Source organism: Hippocampus zosterae, chromosome 16 (assembly GCF_025434085.1).
Source record: "Hippocampus zosterae strain Florida chromosome 16, ASM2543408v3, whole genome shotgun sequence".
Classification (NCBI taxonomy): Eukaryota; Metazoa; Chordata; class Actinopteri; order Syngnathiformes; family Syngnathidae; genus Hippocampus; species Hippocampus zosterae.
The window spans coordinates 4582501-4598288 of record NC_067466.1 but is presented as its reverse complement, the minus strand read 5'-3'; the positions used below and the strand labels follow the sequence as shown (position 1 = coordinate 4598288).

The following is a 15788-nucleotide window of genomic DNA, read 5'->3' as shown; positions in this document are numbered from 1 at the left end:
AACGCAGGGTCGCAGACCACCCGTCTTTTTCTTTGCTGCCACCAGGTTGGAGATCCAAGGGGACACGTCAATCCGCTCAATGATGCCAGCATCGAGGAGTTTCTGTAGCTCGGCCGAGATGTCATCACGCAGGGCGAGGGGCTGGATCACGGGGGACACAGTAGGATCAATGAGTGGCTGATGGTTGAAGGCAGTGAGACAGCCCAAACCTGTAAAGAGCGATGGCCAACGGTGCTGCCAGGATGTAGTCACCGTCAGAATTGCGGCGCTTACGTTGTCCGTGATGGAAAATCCGAGTCCGAGTGCGCAAAACAAGTCGAAGCCCAAAAGGTTGGCGCCATGACGGGAGACTTGGAAGGTGAAAGCAGGGAGAGTTTTACAGCCATAGCGCCCGGTGAAGGTGGCGGTGCCCACCATGCCAATTTTAACGTGGCCATAGCCAAACAAGTCTTCGGCGTTGGCCTTAATCGAGAGCCGGGGAAATAGGCGTCTAACTGTGGACACGTTCAACAGAGACCTGGAGGCTGCAGTGTCAAGTAGGAGTGGCAAGCTCACGCCGTCCAGTTGCACTGTGCACCACTTGAATGGCTTGGCGCCGGAGCCCACGGAGTGAATGGTGGTCAGGCCCGACCGGTCAGGTGAGCGGGATGAGGGTTTTGTCGGTGTGGGGGCAGAGCGGCACATCCTATAGAAGATGTTCATCTTTCCGCAGCGCTGGCATCTTTGTCCGGTGGCCTTGCAAGATGGCGCACGCGTGTGGTGTGAGGCCGAGCCAAAGTTGGCACAAGGTCTGCGTGTGGCGGCCCCTTGACGTCCGGCCACATTTACCTTGGCACCGTCGTAGGTGGAGGCGGAGGCTGAGGGTTGAGCGGTCGGAGCGACAATCTGAGCCAGAGCAGGAGAGCGTGAAGCGGTGGGTGTGTCTGGATTCGCGAGCCGCCCTGCTAAGTGTGCTGCATTCTCGATTTGGAACGCCATTTCCACAGCCTTCGACAGCAGGAGGTCGTCCGGCGACAGTAACAGTTTCTCCCGGAGCTTGGGATCAATCGTGTGCTCCGCTAATTGGTCCCGAATCATCTCCTCCTCCAAGCGGCCGAATTTGCAGAGGCCCGCTAAGCACCGCAAATCGGCAATGTCGTGGTGTACCGGCTCGCCCGTGTGTTGCCGTCGTTGGCGAAAGGTAATGCGCCGGACTATCACACTCTGCGGAGCAGCGAAATGTCCAGCCAATAAAGCGACACAATCTGCATAAGTCCGTGCGGGTCCGAGAGTACGGAAAATGCGCTGCCCCTCGACGCCCAAGCTGTGCACTAGCATAGCCGTTAGCCGTGCGTCGCTTGCCTTGTTTAGTCCGATCGCCGTCAGATATGTTGTAAAAGAGTCATACCAGCGGGACCACGGGACTGGTGGCTCACCGGGGAGCGCAAGGAACGAGGTGAGGGAGCTGCGTTAAAGTCCATCTTCGTCGCCAAAATGTTGTGTCCGAAAAACGTGAGGACACGACTGGCTTTTTCAACGGTCTTTTATTCCACTGATGTCACAGGTCTCAGTTGTCACCCAACCCACCAATGCTTTGCGACACTGCCGTAACATCGTGTAGCAGTATAGTAAACAGCCATATGCTACAGCTTTCTGTTGTTTTTATCATATTAAATTGATAGAAGTCTTTTGTAAGAATGTGATGATTTTTTTAATTCAATTGTTGTTTATTGTTAAGAGTTCCCACGCATAGTGGAAAACCTGGAAAATTACTGACCACTTTTTGCAGTCAGGAAAAAAAAAAATAAATTGCGTTGTCCTGGAAAAAAAACATCCTCCTGCTTCTCTCTGCTTTGTGGGTGTATGCAAATGAGTTCAACAGACATGTATTTCTGTTTTCAGCGGCTTTCAATGGTCAACAGTGAGCTGAGCACTTAAGTACTTCATTTCGACTTCGAGCTGGCGTGATGCTACCAACCAATGAAATGACAAGTTCTCTTCGAACAGTACTGATTTTGAGGGGGCGGGGGGCGCATCTATCAACCCTTAAAAAGCTCTTTGCGATAACAACAGTAGGTGGATGGATGTTGCAAATCAAAGTATGTTTCCAGTCAAGGTGTATACTAGATAACAACCGAGGCTCTGCTCGTTTGTCTACTTCGAGCTAATGTCATTCCTATATGTGCCTTACAATACCTGTAAGGCATTTCAGGCAGGGCAGCTAAATGGGATGCTTGAATGACTCCTGTCACACACCATACTAGCAGCTTGAAAAGGCGAGGTCTTCCTGGGAACGCCAGGTGAGCACATGAATGAAGCCAGAGGAGTTTGTTGAATGCGGACTCCCAGGCTCATTTGTCATTGCATGTGTGTTCGAGGGAAAGTGGTAATTGCTGCCACTAACCCTCCTCCCCTGAGCTTCAGTGCGCACTTGGAAAATTGAAAGAGTAATTTCATCACCAAGGAGAACAATGAATGGGAGCTCCATGGAGTGGGTTGGCAGTGTAGGCTAAATTACAGTGCTGGTCTGCAACCATGTGTACTCTGACCTGCTGTTCTGACTCACTTGGAGCCAGAGTGGAAGGCTATTTCAAAAAAGTTGTACATCTACTGCCAGATTATACGAGCCTGAGCATTGTTTGGAATTCTGAATTCTGTCGCCTGACAGAATGGAAATGGATTGATTTCTAAATATATCAGTGATGACAGTGCATTTGAAGGAAAATAAAAACAATGTACAGTGGGTATAAAATACCTGTGATACATACACAAGTGGAACAAATTGATTTGGTTTGATTCGGTGGGAGTACAGTTTGATTCATTACAGTCTAAGATTAAGTTTCTTCGCAATTAGTTTCTTATTGTCATTTCACACACAATTGATGAACTTGTCAGGACTGAAAAGTACGTAAAAGTAAGGCATTTCCATCAAAGATATGCAGTATGTGTCCACTGAAAGCTGATTCATTATCATCCCAATATAGTTTAAGTGCAATGATTCAATTCGGTCTGATGTAATGCAATCAATAAGGATTTTCAGATTCAAACCAATTCTTGTTGGAGTACAAAACACACCATATATTCTATCTGGCTAGCCAGCATTCTGTCTGTCTGTCTGTCTGTCTGTCTGTCTGTCTGTCTGTCTGTCTGTCTGTCTGTCTGTCTGTCTATTTATCTATCTATCCATTCATCTTTGCAATTGGTCAATTGTTGTTGAAAAAGCTTGCGTTCATTAATTTTGCCGTGTTAACGGGTGAGGAAGAGAGAAGGAGAGTGGGAGAGGTGAGGGTGGGGGTTGGGGGCAAACAGAGAAGACCACTTGCAATCAGTTCAAAGCACTGAGAATGAAATGACCTGGATGAATGTCAATAATATTTGCAAACATTGAGACAGGGTGTAATTATGATTACACCTTTACATGCCACTTCAATAGATTTGAAACTCTAAAGTTTATTGAAGGCTTTATTTTACATTAAGTTTAATTTTCATCATTACATTAGGTATGTTATTGACCACTTTCCAATATCTGCATTTTATGCAGAGAATCTCAATTATTTTATTTAGTTTTTTGGGGGGCGGGGGGTCACAATATTTTTGAGACATTTGACGTCACTGGGCATAAACTGTACGTTGTATTGCCTCCTTTTCTCCGTAATGTAAAAATCAACATCGTGTTTACCCATCCAACAAACAAGTTTTCTACTCACAAAACCCTCCTTTCATTCCGAGTCCAATACTGAAGTGACAACAGAGGCACAAAGTCAAGTCAAGTCAAGTCAACAGTATTTATAGAGCACTTTCAAACAGCCATCGCTGCATACAAAGTGCTGTACATGGAGCAATTTAACATGCACAATAAACAGTAAGACAAAGGGGTAATGTGAACATGAACCCTCAGATCTACCCTTCCGATGATGGCGTAGGAGCAAACAGATGGGGGCTCTCAGGCCAATCTGTTTCCATACACCCATATCAATTTGTTTACTTGCTCAGAACATGAGGGGAACGGCAAGTGTGCCTTGCCGCAGGCTCACATTGGCAATTATTAAATAAGGGGGGATTTGATGTTGAGAAAATAGTAAAGACAAAGCGGACGAGGTGACAAAAAGGTAAGAGTGGGTGGGCCCATAGAGATGCTAACAAAGCGTATGAACGAAATCGCAGAAATGACAGCCATGCAAATCAACTCTCTCACAATGTGGGGCACAGTCAAAGCAGAAAGAGAGAAGAGAAAGGTAAGGAAGCAGAAAATAAGTTGCCCCCGCAAAAGTGTACTTAACTCACCTTCTTCTGGGTCATCCCATTTGCCCTCTGTTTCTCAGCAAGGTTGGGGAGCAGCCAATCTATTTGAAAGGCAGATCAATAAAGAGCTATATTGTCATCTCATCACGCCATCTAATGAATCAATAAAAGGATCCATCCAGAGGGGCCTCTTCAAGGGCTGAGACACTTATTTCCAGATGTGGGTCAAAAAAAAAAGGAAGGAAACTTGAAGAGCGACGAGAATCATATTCATTTATTGGTGTCAAAAGGAACGAGGCGTAAATTGAACTTAATATCAGGTTCCCGCCCAGAGCGTAAAAAGCGCCATACACAGTCATGGCTGAAAGCAAACGGAATGTAAGCAAATGTTGCTACGAGTGCCAATTGCTGTCGTTGCCTTTTTAAGGGAACTGCTACGACAAAACACATTGTGGAGGAATTAATCATCTACAATTGGTCCCAAAGAGGCACCCTGTCTGACACGAATTTAAAAGGAACTCCGACTGTCATTGCATGTTTGCTTTCCATGATTTATTTCGTTGTTAGTAACGTTACTATGAGTCCAATATATTTTGTAGAAACTTCATTGCATGTAGGCGTCCCGCTGGTCGACTGGTACATGAAAGGGCAAATGGAACAAGTTCATCATAATACTCGAGTTTAGAATTACATTTCAAAAAGGAGCAAACAAAAATAGAAGCACATTTGAAATCAAATACTCATTGTTTTCCTCAAATACTCTCTTACCAAAGAGAGCCACAGCAGAAGAATGAAAGTGCCACATGTGGCTCTTGAGCCGTCTTTTTCTGACCCCTGCACTGGGGAGTTGTGCTAAGATCACCGTGACGGCATTTAACCCTTTCATGCACGCTGTAACCTGATCACAATAGAAGCTGTCCACTGTAGTAACCGATCTCCCTGAAAGTTCATATTCATGAAATAACTGCAAATTCCACTGAAAACATACCTCCCACGAAAAAATATTTCCAGTCATCACATTAAACATGTTTACATAACAATTTGCTTTCATCTAAAGCACATCTATATATGGGTGAATTCACACCGTTTTTCCACACCAAATTTTAGTTTATCTGGGTTTCCCATCACTGTTGTACAAGCAATCATTGGTGGTTTGGAAACAGGAAGGAAGTGAGTCTCGAGATAAGTTGCTGACCATTTTTGTAGTCAACAATATACATAATATCAGACCGTGCTTTTAAGAAAGTTCCTGTTAAGATGAGATGAGAGATTTTTTTTAAGAACTACAGTCTCCTCCAAAAGTATTGGAACGCAAAGTCAATTCCTTTATTTTTGTTACATAGTGAAGATGTATGGGTTTCAAATGAAAAGGTGAATTTGAGATAAAAGTAGACAATTTCATCCATGCTCTGCGGGTCTGCTTCGAGACAACCAGGTGGGAACTCTTCAGTGAGGTTCATGGGGAGGACATTGATGCACTCACTGACAACATCACGGACTATATAAACTTCATTGAGGAGAACACCGTACCCACCAGAACTGTGCAGTGTTTTTCCAACAACAAAACATGGATTAATCCCGACATAAAGGCCCTCCTGAAGGAGAAGAAGAGAGCTTTTATGTCGAGAAACAGAGAGGAGCTGAAGGCCGTGCAGATTCAGCTGAGAAGAAAGATCAGGGAGGGGAAGAAGATATACAGGATGAAATTGGAGGACCAGTTACAGGCCAGCAATGTCACTGGTCTCTGGAGGGCCCTGAAAACCATCTCAGGCCATGACAGCCCAAAGACATTGACTGAGAAGGACAAGGAATGGGCAGATGGACTCAACCGTTTTTTCAACCGTTTTGACCAGTCGTCTGTCCCTTCCCCCAACCACCAACTGCAACCACTCCCACTGAGGACTTCTTCTCCTCCCCCTCTTCTTTCGACCAGCTCTCATCAACCCAGTCTGTCACCTGGTTCCTGCCTGTCAGTCACAACAGAGCAGGTGAGGAACCAACTGAGGAAGATGAATGTGAGGAAGGCAGCAGGTCCGGACAAGATCAGTTCCCGGCTCCTCAGGACCTGCTCTGACCAGCTGTGTGACATTGTCCAGCACATGTTCAACCTGAGCCTGAAGCTGGGCATAGCTCCACAGCTGTGGAAACAGCTACTGAACAGCTACAGACCGGTGGCGCTGACGTCTCACCTGATGAAGACGCTGGAGAGACTCGTCCTCGCCCACCTTCGACCGCTGGTAAGCCCGGCACTGGACCCGCTGCAGTTTGCCTATCAGCTTGGCATCGGCGTGGAAGAAGCCATTTTCTACATCCTCCACTCAGTGCTGTCACACTTGGAGAAGGCTAGGAGCACTGTGAGAATCATGTTATTTGATTTCTCCAGTGCCTTCAACACCATCCATCCCAACTTACTGGGAGGCAAACTGCAGAACGCCGGAGTGAACCACCTTCTCACAGAATGGATCATAGACTACCTCACAAATCGGCTGCAGTACGTGAGGTTGAAGACCTGTGAGTCAGACAGGCTTCTCTGCAGCACTGGAGCTCCGCAGGGGACTGTTCTGGCTCCATTCCTGTTCATCCTCTACACCTCTGACTTCAGACACGCCACTCCAAACTGCCACCTTCAGAAGTTCTCTGATGACTCCGCGATTGTTGGCCTCATTACAGAGGGGGATGATCGGGAGTACAGGGGACTGACGAAGGACTTTGTGGACTGTTGCCAGCAGAATCTCCTCCAGATCAACTCTAGGAAAACTAAGGAGTTGGTTGTGGATTTCTGCAGGAAACAGTCCTCACCAGCACCAATGAACATCCAGGGTATGGACATAGAGAGGGTGACCTCCTACAAGTACCTAGGTGTTCTTCTGAACAACAAACTGGACTGGTTTACAAACACGGACACCCTGATTAGGAAAGGACAGAGCGGACTCTTCCTACTCAGGAAACTGAGGTCTTTTGGGGTTCAGGGGTCGCTCCTTAAGACTTTCTATAACTTGGTGGTGGCCTCGGCCATCCATTATGGCATTGTCTGCTGGTCAGGCAGCATCTCAGCCCGGGACAGAAAGAGACTGGAGCGACTGTCAGGAAGGACAGTTCTGTCCTGGGCTGCTCCCTTGACACTCTGGAGGAGGTGAGCAACAGAAGGATGCTAACTAAGCTAATAACTATGATGGACAGTCCTTCCCACCCCCTCCAGCCAGACCTGACAGCACTTGGTAGCTCCTTCAGCCAGAGACTGTTACCCCCGCGCTGCAAGAAGGATAGATACCGACGCTCGTTCCTACCGACTGCTGTCAGGCTGCTGAATAAAAATAACAATAATAATAATAATAATTAGATGATGTGAAAAACAATTGTAAATAGCACTGCGATTTATCCATTTTGTATTTATATTGCACTTAATTGAACGGTGTTTGTTGTTTTTTTTCTTCTTTGTTCTTTCTACCTACATTCTTGCTGCTGGAGGCTGTAAATTTCCCCAGTGTCGGACAAATAAAGGATCTTAATCTTCGATCTGTCATTTTCCACCACCTTCGGAGGTGTTTCCCATTTTGATCTTGGGGTTTCCAGTCCATACTCAGCACAGATGTTTCGGTAGACTATGCCAGCCACCTGGTTATGGCGTTCCATGTCGGCTTTCCCTGCCAGCATCTTACACCCTGCAGTTGGATCGTCTCAGGTGCCTCTTTGCATAACCTACACCTTGGGTCTTGTCTGGTGTGGTATATCTGGGCCTCAATGGCTCTGGTGCTCAGGGCCTGCTCCTGAGCAGCCAGGATGAGTGCCTCTGTGCTGTCCTTCAGGCCAGCCCTCTCTAGCCACTGATAGGACTTGTTGAGCTCGGCCACTTCAGTTATGGTCCGGTGGTACATCCCGTGTAGGGGCTTGTTTTCCCAGATGGTCCTTCTTCCAGCGCCTCATCTTCTGTTCCCCATTGTCTGAGACATTCTCTGAGTACGTCATCTGTTGGAGCCTTCTCCTTGATGTATTCATGTATTCATGGAGCTTGGATGTTTCATCATATATATATACACACACACACACACACACACACACACACACACACACAAACATACACACATTTCCTTAAATGCGTTTTCCCCTTCTCCTCCACTTGATCAGCAAACAATAACAATTGATATAAGATAGTAAAAAAGCATTCAGTAGACTAACGTGAAGGATTTACCAAGTCCCACTCAGAATCATTTTAAGTAATTGGAGTATAAAGGTCATTGAATTTTTTTTCCCCCATAATTGCGCAGGAACAACTGCATTTTCTTCATGACTGCAATGAATCACAGAATTCACATCATAAAATGAAGCCTATGTGTGAGGAGATGACATACGATCTCTTACTCAGCTGCACTGCACCAAACCTCACTGATGGGTTGTAATTGTAATTCAGTTGCTAAAGTGGATAATTAGTCTAAATTCGTGGAGTACTTGATTTCTCTGACAGCAATGGCAAATGTTTTACAAAGGCAGTAAAGTAGCAATGATCAGTCACAGCCGAGTGGAACCGCATACGGTGGAGGGCTTCATCATGTTTTATTCAATCAAAGAGCAACGCTCAATTAATCAGTTTCTGAAATTAGAATTAAACATGCACATGCATAAAATGGCAAAGAACTATCTGCTGCTGTCTTCTTGAGTTATCTGCTGTTCTAAAACACAATATGTAATCCAGCCATTCATAGCCTGCAGTGTGTCTATGCGTTGAACCACTTCTAAGTATGCATTATCCAAGCATGCAAATATTCAATGCATTTTCCTTTATTAATGTCAGGAGTTGCATGTTTACTAGGGTTTGTGTATGCACCTCAAGAGCCCTCAAACCCAATTTTGTGTGATTGCTCCATTGCAGTATTGGGGCTGTTGGTGTGTCAGGATTCATTGGCTGCAGTTTGGCATCTCTTGGCACTTGTGATATTGCTTTTCGCATTTCATCAAGGGCAGGCAAAGCATGCACTCAGATAAATAGTGACATTTTGAAGTCAGTGTGTGGCGTGTGTTTTCGCCTCTTCGCGCTGGACCATTTCCGCTGACTGCATGATTTGTATACATAGCTCCACTTTCGGCACAATCAGAAGGTGTTTCACATTTTGCAGTCAGATTCGTACTAGCGCCAGTGTAAAGGATTGCTTTTGTCGGATAACCACTTGGGCATAAATGACGTCACATTTGCTGATGATGAAGATGTGTGAGTTCACCATTTTTTCTTTCTCAAACAGATTTATTCAGCTCGGCTGCTGGAAACAATAGTTCAGATACTTATTTACCGGTATATTGTTCACTGGTCACTTATGCTCTGTAACAAACAATTCAAGTATCAAGTACAACTTTATTGTCAAATGTGAAGCCATACAGCACAGATGAAATTTCCTCCCTCTTAAACAGACAACAAGAGGAGCCGCTGCAGGTGCCCGTGCCGCCATGAAAAGAACACTTAACATAAAATGACAAAATAATACAACCCAACACATAAAACAGACAGTCATGCCATCTTAACCACTTTTCCTCCATTCATTTTGTTGTTTGAAGCAGTAATAGATGAAAGAGGACCGAATCAAAGTGTCCTTTTCACCAGTGGAATAAAGACGTCATGCTGGAATGTGCACACGTCTGCTACAAGCAACAAGCTAAGCTTGAAAGCAAAAAAAAAGCTGTAGCATCCATTAACGAAAAAGAGTGATTGGCTCTCTTCTCCTGTCCCGTGTAAATCCGCTTCAATTCCAAGTCGCGACTCCCAGTTCCACATACGCATCGGCGCTCTGCGCGACGCTCCTTTCTTCTCATCGTCAGCTCCTCAAGCCATGCATCCATCCAGCCACAGACTGTCCATCAGCACTGACCATACAATACATATCAAAAGATTCCTCGCATGCTACGTACATGCTTGGTGTAAAGTATTTATCCCGTTCAGGGACAGCGGTTACGACAGTGGACAGTTTATCATGTTATCAGCTTACAGGTTGCTATTATTGGTGCACGACAGGGTTAAATTATGGGTCATTGTTGCTTGGTTGGTAGAGACGGTCATCCAGGGAGCAAAGGGTTGCGCGTTTGAATCCCAGTTCTGACAGTCCTCTGTCGAAATGTCCTTCAAGACATTGAAGCCTGAATTGAACCCGTCAGAATTGAACATTCTTCTATTGGGCATGATGACAAACGTCCACTTCACTTGACATGGCACAGCATCTTGTAGCGTCATGGCAGCACATACGGTGATGCACAATAAATGGGTCGGTCGGTGGAACAGTGGGCTCTGATAAGTGTGATATAAAATGGCCTCAATACTGATCCGTCTGTCCTGACCTTATGCACCGTGCCATCACGACATCATCATTCATCATTTTGTACGCTTGTGGGATTTTACAAGGGCAAGCTGGACTGTGACTCTAATGACCTTGCAAAAATATACATTCTAAATGGTTTGGATCCCTATGATATTCCAAAGACAAAGTGGAGCAGCGACCTGGGACACCTGCCTCTTTTGTGTGTAGCGGATATTTCCATGGAACTCGTTTGAAGTGTGAGTGTCTACACTTTGGAGCAATCATAAAAATGATAAATCATTAGCCTCTAATGTGCAGTTTATAAACCAATGGTTGCAGAACCTCCATACAATGAGGACGGTCAACCATCCCACGAACACCGTCATTCAAACAAGTACCTTTGAAGTTGTAACCATGTCATGTACATTTGCTTCCATCTTTTGAGGTTTACACTTGTCTGTACGCCATGAACCGTGCATGCTGTTATCGATTTTTTTATTCATTTGATAAAGTGTGATTTTTACTTAAATTGATCCTTGTTTGTTAAACATTCATTCATTCATTCATTCATCTTCCAAGCCGCTTGATCCTCACTAGGGTCGCGGGGGGTGCTGGAGCCTATCCCAGCTGTCTTCGGGCAGTAGGCGGAGGACACCCTGAATCGGTTGCCAGCCAATCGCAGGGCACACAGAAACGAACAACCATTCGCACTCACACCTAGGGACAATTTAGAGTGTTCAATCAGCCTGCCACGCATGTTTTTTGGAATGTGGGAGGAAACAGGAGCACCCGGAGAAAACCCACGCAGGCCCAGGGAGAACATGCAAACTCCACACAGGGAGGCCGGAGCTGGAATCGAACCCGATACCTCTGCACTGTGAAGCGGATGTGCTAACCACTGGACTACTGGGCCGCCCTTGTTTGTTTGTTAAACATGTTTAATTTAAATGAGTTCAGTAAAAGGTCAGAAACAATTCACAATATTTATTTCTTGCATATTAAAAAAAGCATAAATGAAGTAGTGGTATTACTTAGTTGGTTACTGCAGCCATGGAACACATCTCTCCAGTCCACGAGAAGGAATGGTTAGAGGTACAAGCAAAACATTTAAGTTGTCATTGAATATCCATTTCTAAGGGTGTCCAATACATCAATCATGATCGACTGGTAGCCCCTGGACTCGTCCCAAGTCGGTCGTTGTGAGGAAATGGGACAAAAAAACTGTGTGTCTGTGCGCGGATGTATGGCTAGGGGCGTGCGTGCGTGTGCGTGTATGCGTGCACATGCGTAACAGGATGATTGCGGGAGATTGGCTGCTTGAAAAGTGGATCTTGGGTCAAAAAAGGTTGGGCACCCCTGTCCTAGACACTGTTGTTCTTTCAATATGAAACATGTTGACGATGTGTTGCATTGGTAAATTTAGCCCAAGGCATATGAGTGGCATGAAAAGCCCCTCATATGCGACAATAAGACAATAAGTCAGAGGGAACACCAACAACAGAGTATGTCTTGCGTTGTCAAGAATTGTCCCGTTGCCTACAAAATGTCAGACAGGCCGATGATGACACCATGCACAAACTCTATTAATGGGAACATCACAAGGTAATTGCTTTATTGAATGGATCACAAAAGAATGAGTACAAAGTACAGTATGCCTTCTAATAAGACCTGTGTGTGTAAGACGCCCTCTTTCATACACGGCTCCAGGATTTCTTTACAACTCCGTAAAAAACAGTTATTCTAATTGCTTCAAAAAGAGTTGCATGTTGTGCAGGCTGGCCCTTTAAGAATTACAGCACGCCGGTATTTTAAGTCAAGTTTGCTGGATATAATGCGAAGACAACGCCTCCAATATAAAACAGTCCGTGTTGGTCGGACCTATTCAGAAGTCAAACAAAATAGTGAATACAATCAATAAAAAAAATTTAAAAAAATGGTTTCCTGCCTGGCTAGAAGAAATGTTCTCACGTGATCGGCAAAGTTCCACGTTCGTCTTGATATGCGATTTATTTTGACAAGTCTGCCGGAAACAGCTTTGTCGCCTACCTTTTCTCTTTGGTGCGCAGAGAACAACAAGGCGGTCCCGGGTAGCGGACAAGAGGGAACAGAGGATGAAAGTATGTTGGAAGATATCAGGCGCTGTTTTTGAATGGTGATTCCCGTCAACCCGACTACTCCGTTTATGTTTGGAACTAATTTGATTTTTACATTCATTTTACATTTTTAATGCTTTGTCTGGTTTGTTAAACCGCAAAAAAAGAAGGATAGACAGACCGGTCGCTGCCTGCAATCACTGCCGCCTGTCCTGTCATCACCTGAGACTCGCATGAACTGTTTGCTGGATTAGAAACAGATTTTCAGAGTGTTGGAAAAGTTACTTTGGGATGTTTAAACTCTGACTTCAACGAGAGCAGCGGCTATATTGCTACCTGTGGAGTTTTACTCTGTTCATGGAGACTTAATTTAACACAGTTGGCTTTTTTATCCCCCAAGACTGAGCTCCCTCATCTACCTATGAAACGTTTCAGTATATAATGGAGTATCGACTAATCTTAGTCTCCCTGTTGGTTTTATATGCATTCTGGCGTCCGTCGTATGGTAAGTTAAGTTTTGCGTTCAGATGGTTGGTTTGAGTGATGTTTGCACACATGCGCGTCGTATCAGCTCCCAAACAAGGTCGAGGTTACTCCCCCGGGATTTCATGGACGCTCCGTCGAAAATCGACGGCATTTAAATTCATAATTATGAAGACAAAGGTCACCCAGAGCTTTCCTCTTAACTGTGAGGTAACATGTTTGCTTCCATTTTTGACGGAATGTCCTAAACACTTCACCGTAAACAGATTATATGTGAGCAAAACACGTTTATTATGGCCATTTGAATGTGAATTGCGGTTGCATAAAATGACAAATCTTTCTCGATTACGTTATTTTCAAAGGACACTTAAACCATTAGACATATGATTAGCCCATGTGCAGCTTTACTACGGGACCAGCCCATGGGACCTTAGATTCTGGCCAGCATCTGCTCCCCATTGAAATCTGACATCGGTGGGTGTCAGCCTTGCTCGTTTATCTACATTATTAGACCCATTATAAAATGACACATGCTCTGCACAAAGAATTACAGTCTTTACAATTGACTTGAGAATAAGCAATGTACTGTGAAGGCATATATGTAATATGTGTAAACGTCTTTTTTTGTTTACCTCACATATACATGGGCAGCAACAATATGAGGAGTTACTGTGATGCAAACACAGTTCTACACTAAGGCTAATTACAAATCCAATAATTGATCCTACCTGAAATTAATTATGTCATTATGCCTTAGTATTAAGCCACATACCACCTTTTTAATGATTAACTGCTCTATCTACTGCTGCAATGCAGATAAAATCAGACGGTTTGAAGTTCGTAGAGGTTAGTGCACAGGTTGCTGGATAGCGTTTTAGAATCATAGAGCTGTATCTGAAGGAGGATCTTGTGTCTCGTGCCATTATTGTCTATACCTACTCTCACATTGCCACTGCAGGCACCAAAGTCTTTTGTGTGTGTGTGTGTGTATTTATTTTTTGATGAGACAGATTTATAAATGGTGAATTTCTTCAAGCCCTTTTGCCAATGCAACTACGCCTTTATGCTGTGCACAAACTCACTGTTGACAAGCCCAGGGTAGGGTGACAATGAGGAAGATGGGTTATGTCCATCCATCCATTCATTTTCTTCTGCCAATCCGGGGCCAGGAAGCAAGGAAGCCCAGACAACCCTCTTTCCCAGCCACTTTGTCCAGCTCTTCCGAGGACATCCTGTCGTGCTTCCAAGCTAGCTGGGAGACATTGTCTCTCCACAGTCCAATAATAACACACAGCTTGGATATTGTCAAAATGAGCATTGCCCCTCCCCACCCCCCAGCAATGACCCCCCCCCCCCAAGCATTTCGAAAGGGCTGCTCCTCTGAGCTGCCTTTTGGTCCACAGGCAAACACAAATCAGGACCAGCCACCCCACACGAACGTGGCGTTGAAATCAACAAATAGCCAATCAGCTGGGGAACTGCAACTATATCGAGCTGGAACTTACTCCCTTTGCCCACCATCTCAGTCTCCTTCCCTGTCAAAGAGATGATGTTAGTTGACAGCTTTACTAAGACTGGGAGGCAGCGCAGGAGAGCTACGCCACAATTTGTGAATGGATTGTGGATGCTTGGACTAACGTCCGTGCTTGCACTGTTGTTCGAGCTTTCGCAAAAGCCGCACAGCAACGAGATTGACTCTGACAACGACGAGAGGGAATCTGGTGTATTTAATTGTGAACTTGCCCAGCTGTTCATTTCGGATACAGAAGATTAGGACTTTGATGGATTTGAGGATGAGGAGTGATCAAAAAGAAACATGAGTACGTTGGTTTAATACTTTAATAAAATACAATCGAACTCTGTTTTGCTCTCACAGCTTTTTCAAAAACATACGCTAGCATGTATGCATGATACCGTGTTTTGTTAAGGTAGCGTACGTTTTACCATGACCACGTCCAATAATACAATCCATCTTTTGTATGAGTTCAACACAGAAATAGCACCCGAAACTGACACTACGCCCTTTAGTACGGTGCACCGTATGGTCATGAAAATACGGTGTTTGGAATTCTGGGGAAAAAAAGATGCAGCGTTGAAGATTACAACTTCTCAATTAGTCATCCTTGTGTTTCTGAAATGAAAATCCAAACTTTAATGATCAACCTCCAGTGAACCAAAATGAGATCTGCTTCTTTATGCGTCATTTGTACTCGAGCGTGAACCTTAGAGCAGAGCATGTTGCACATTGAGACATAGCAATAGTAATCGCCTTTAGCCCTTTTCTCCGATATTGAATGTGACCACAGGAAGATACACAATATAGATTTTTTTTATTAATAAAATAGCTTATGAATGGCCAAATACATCAAAAGTAATGCTTCAATCTTAATTTAATGAGTTCTGGCTTTGAGACCATAGCGATGAGCAAATTAACCATGTTTTATTTAACAGTCCAACGTAATTTTTGAATTTAGAATGACATTAAAAATCTCGGTAAGTAAAATAAAAACAAATTATTAACTCGTGATTTATTTTCCAAGAGCTGCAGCACAAGGATTGAAAAAGCCACATGCTGCTCTGGAACCTCATTGCAGAAAGACCCCTGCCACTGGGGATTTTTTTATTTACCGGTACACTCTGATTCATACACTGGATGTTGTACAGAGTATATGCAAACAGTTACTGCACCCTTGTGCGGAATATTTTTTTTGGG

General features: G+C 44.5%; 1 protein-coding gene across 4 annotated transcripts in view; it reads left to right on the top strand.

Annotated features, from left to right (window-relative positions):
- The window catches only part of robo3 (roundabout, axon guidance receptor, homolog 3 (Drosophila)), a 216117-nt gene that overhangs the window by 57259 nt on the left and 143070 nt on the right, over nt 1-15788 (top strand). Inside the window, exon 1 of one of the 4 annotated variants that reach the window (XM_052046221.1) lies at nt 12567-13097. The exons of the other annotated variants lie outside the window; for them this stretch is intronic. Coding sequence (XP_051902181.1) covers nt 13034-13097 — 64 coding nt within the window. The 5' untranslated portion in view covers nt 12567-13033. Of the gene's footprint in view, nt 1-12566; nt 13098-15788 lie in introns of those variants that run through there. 4 annotated transcript variants of the gene reach the window in all.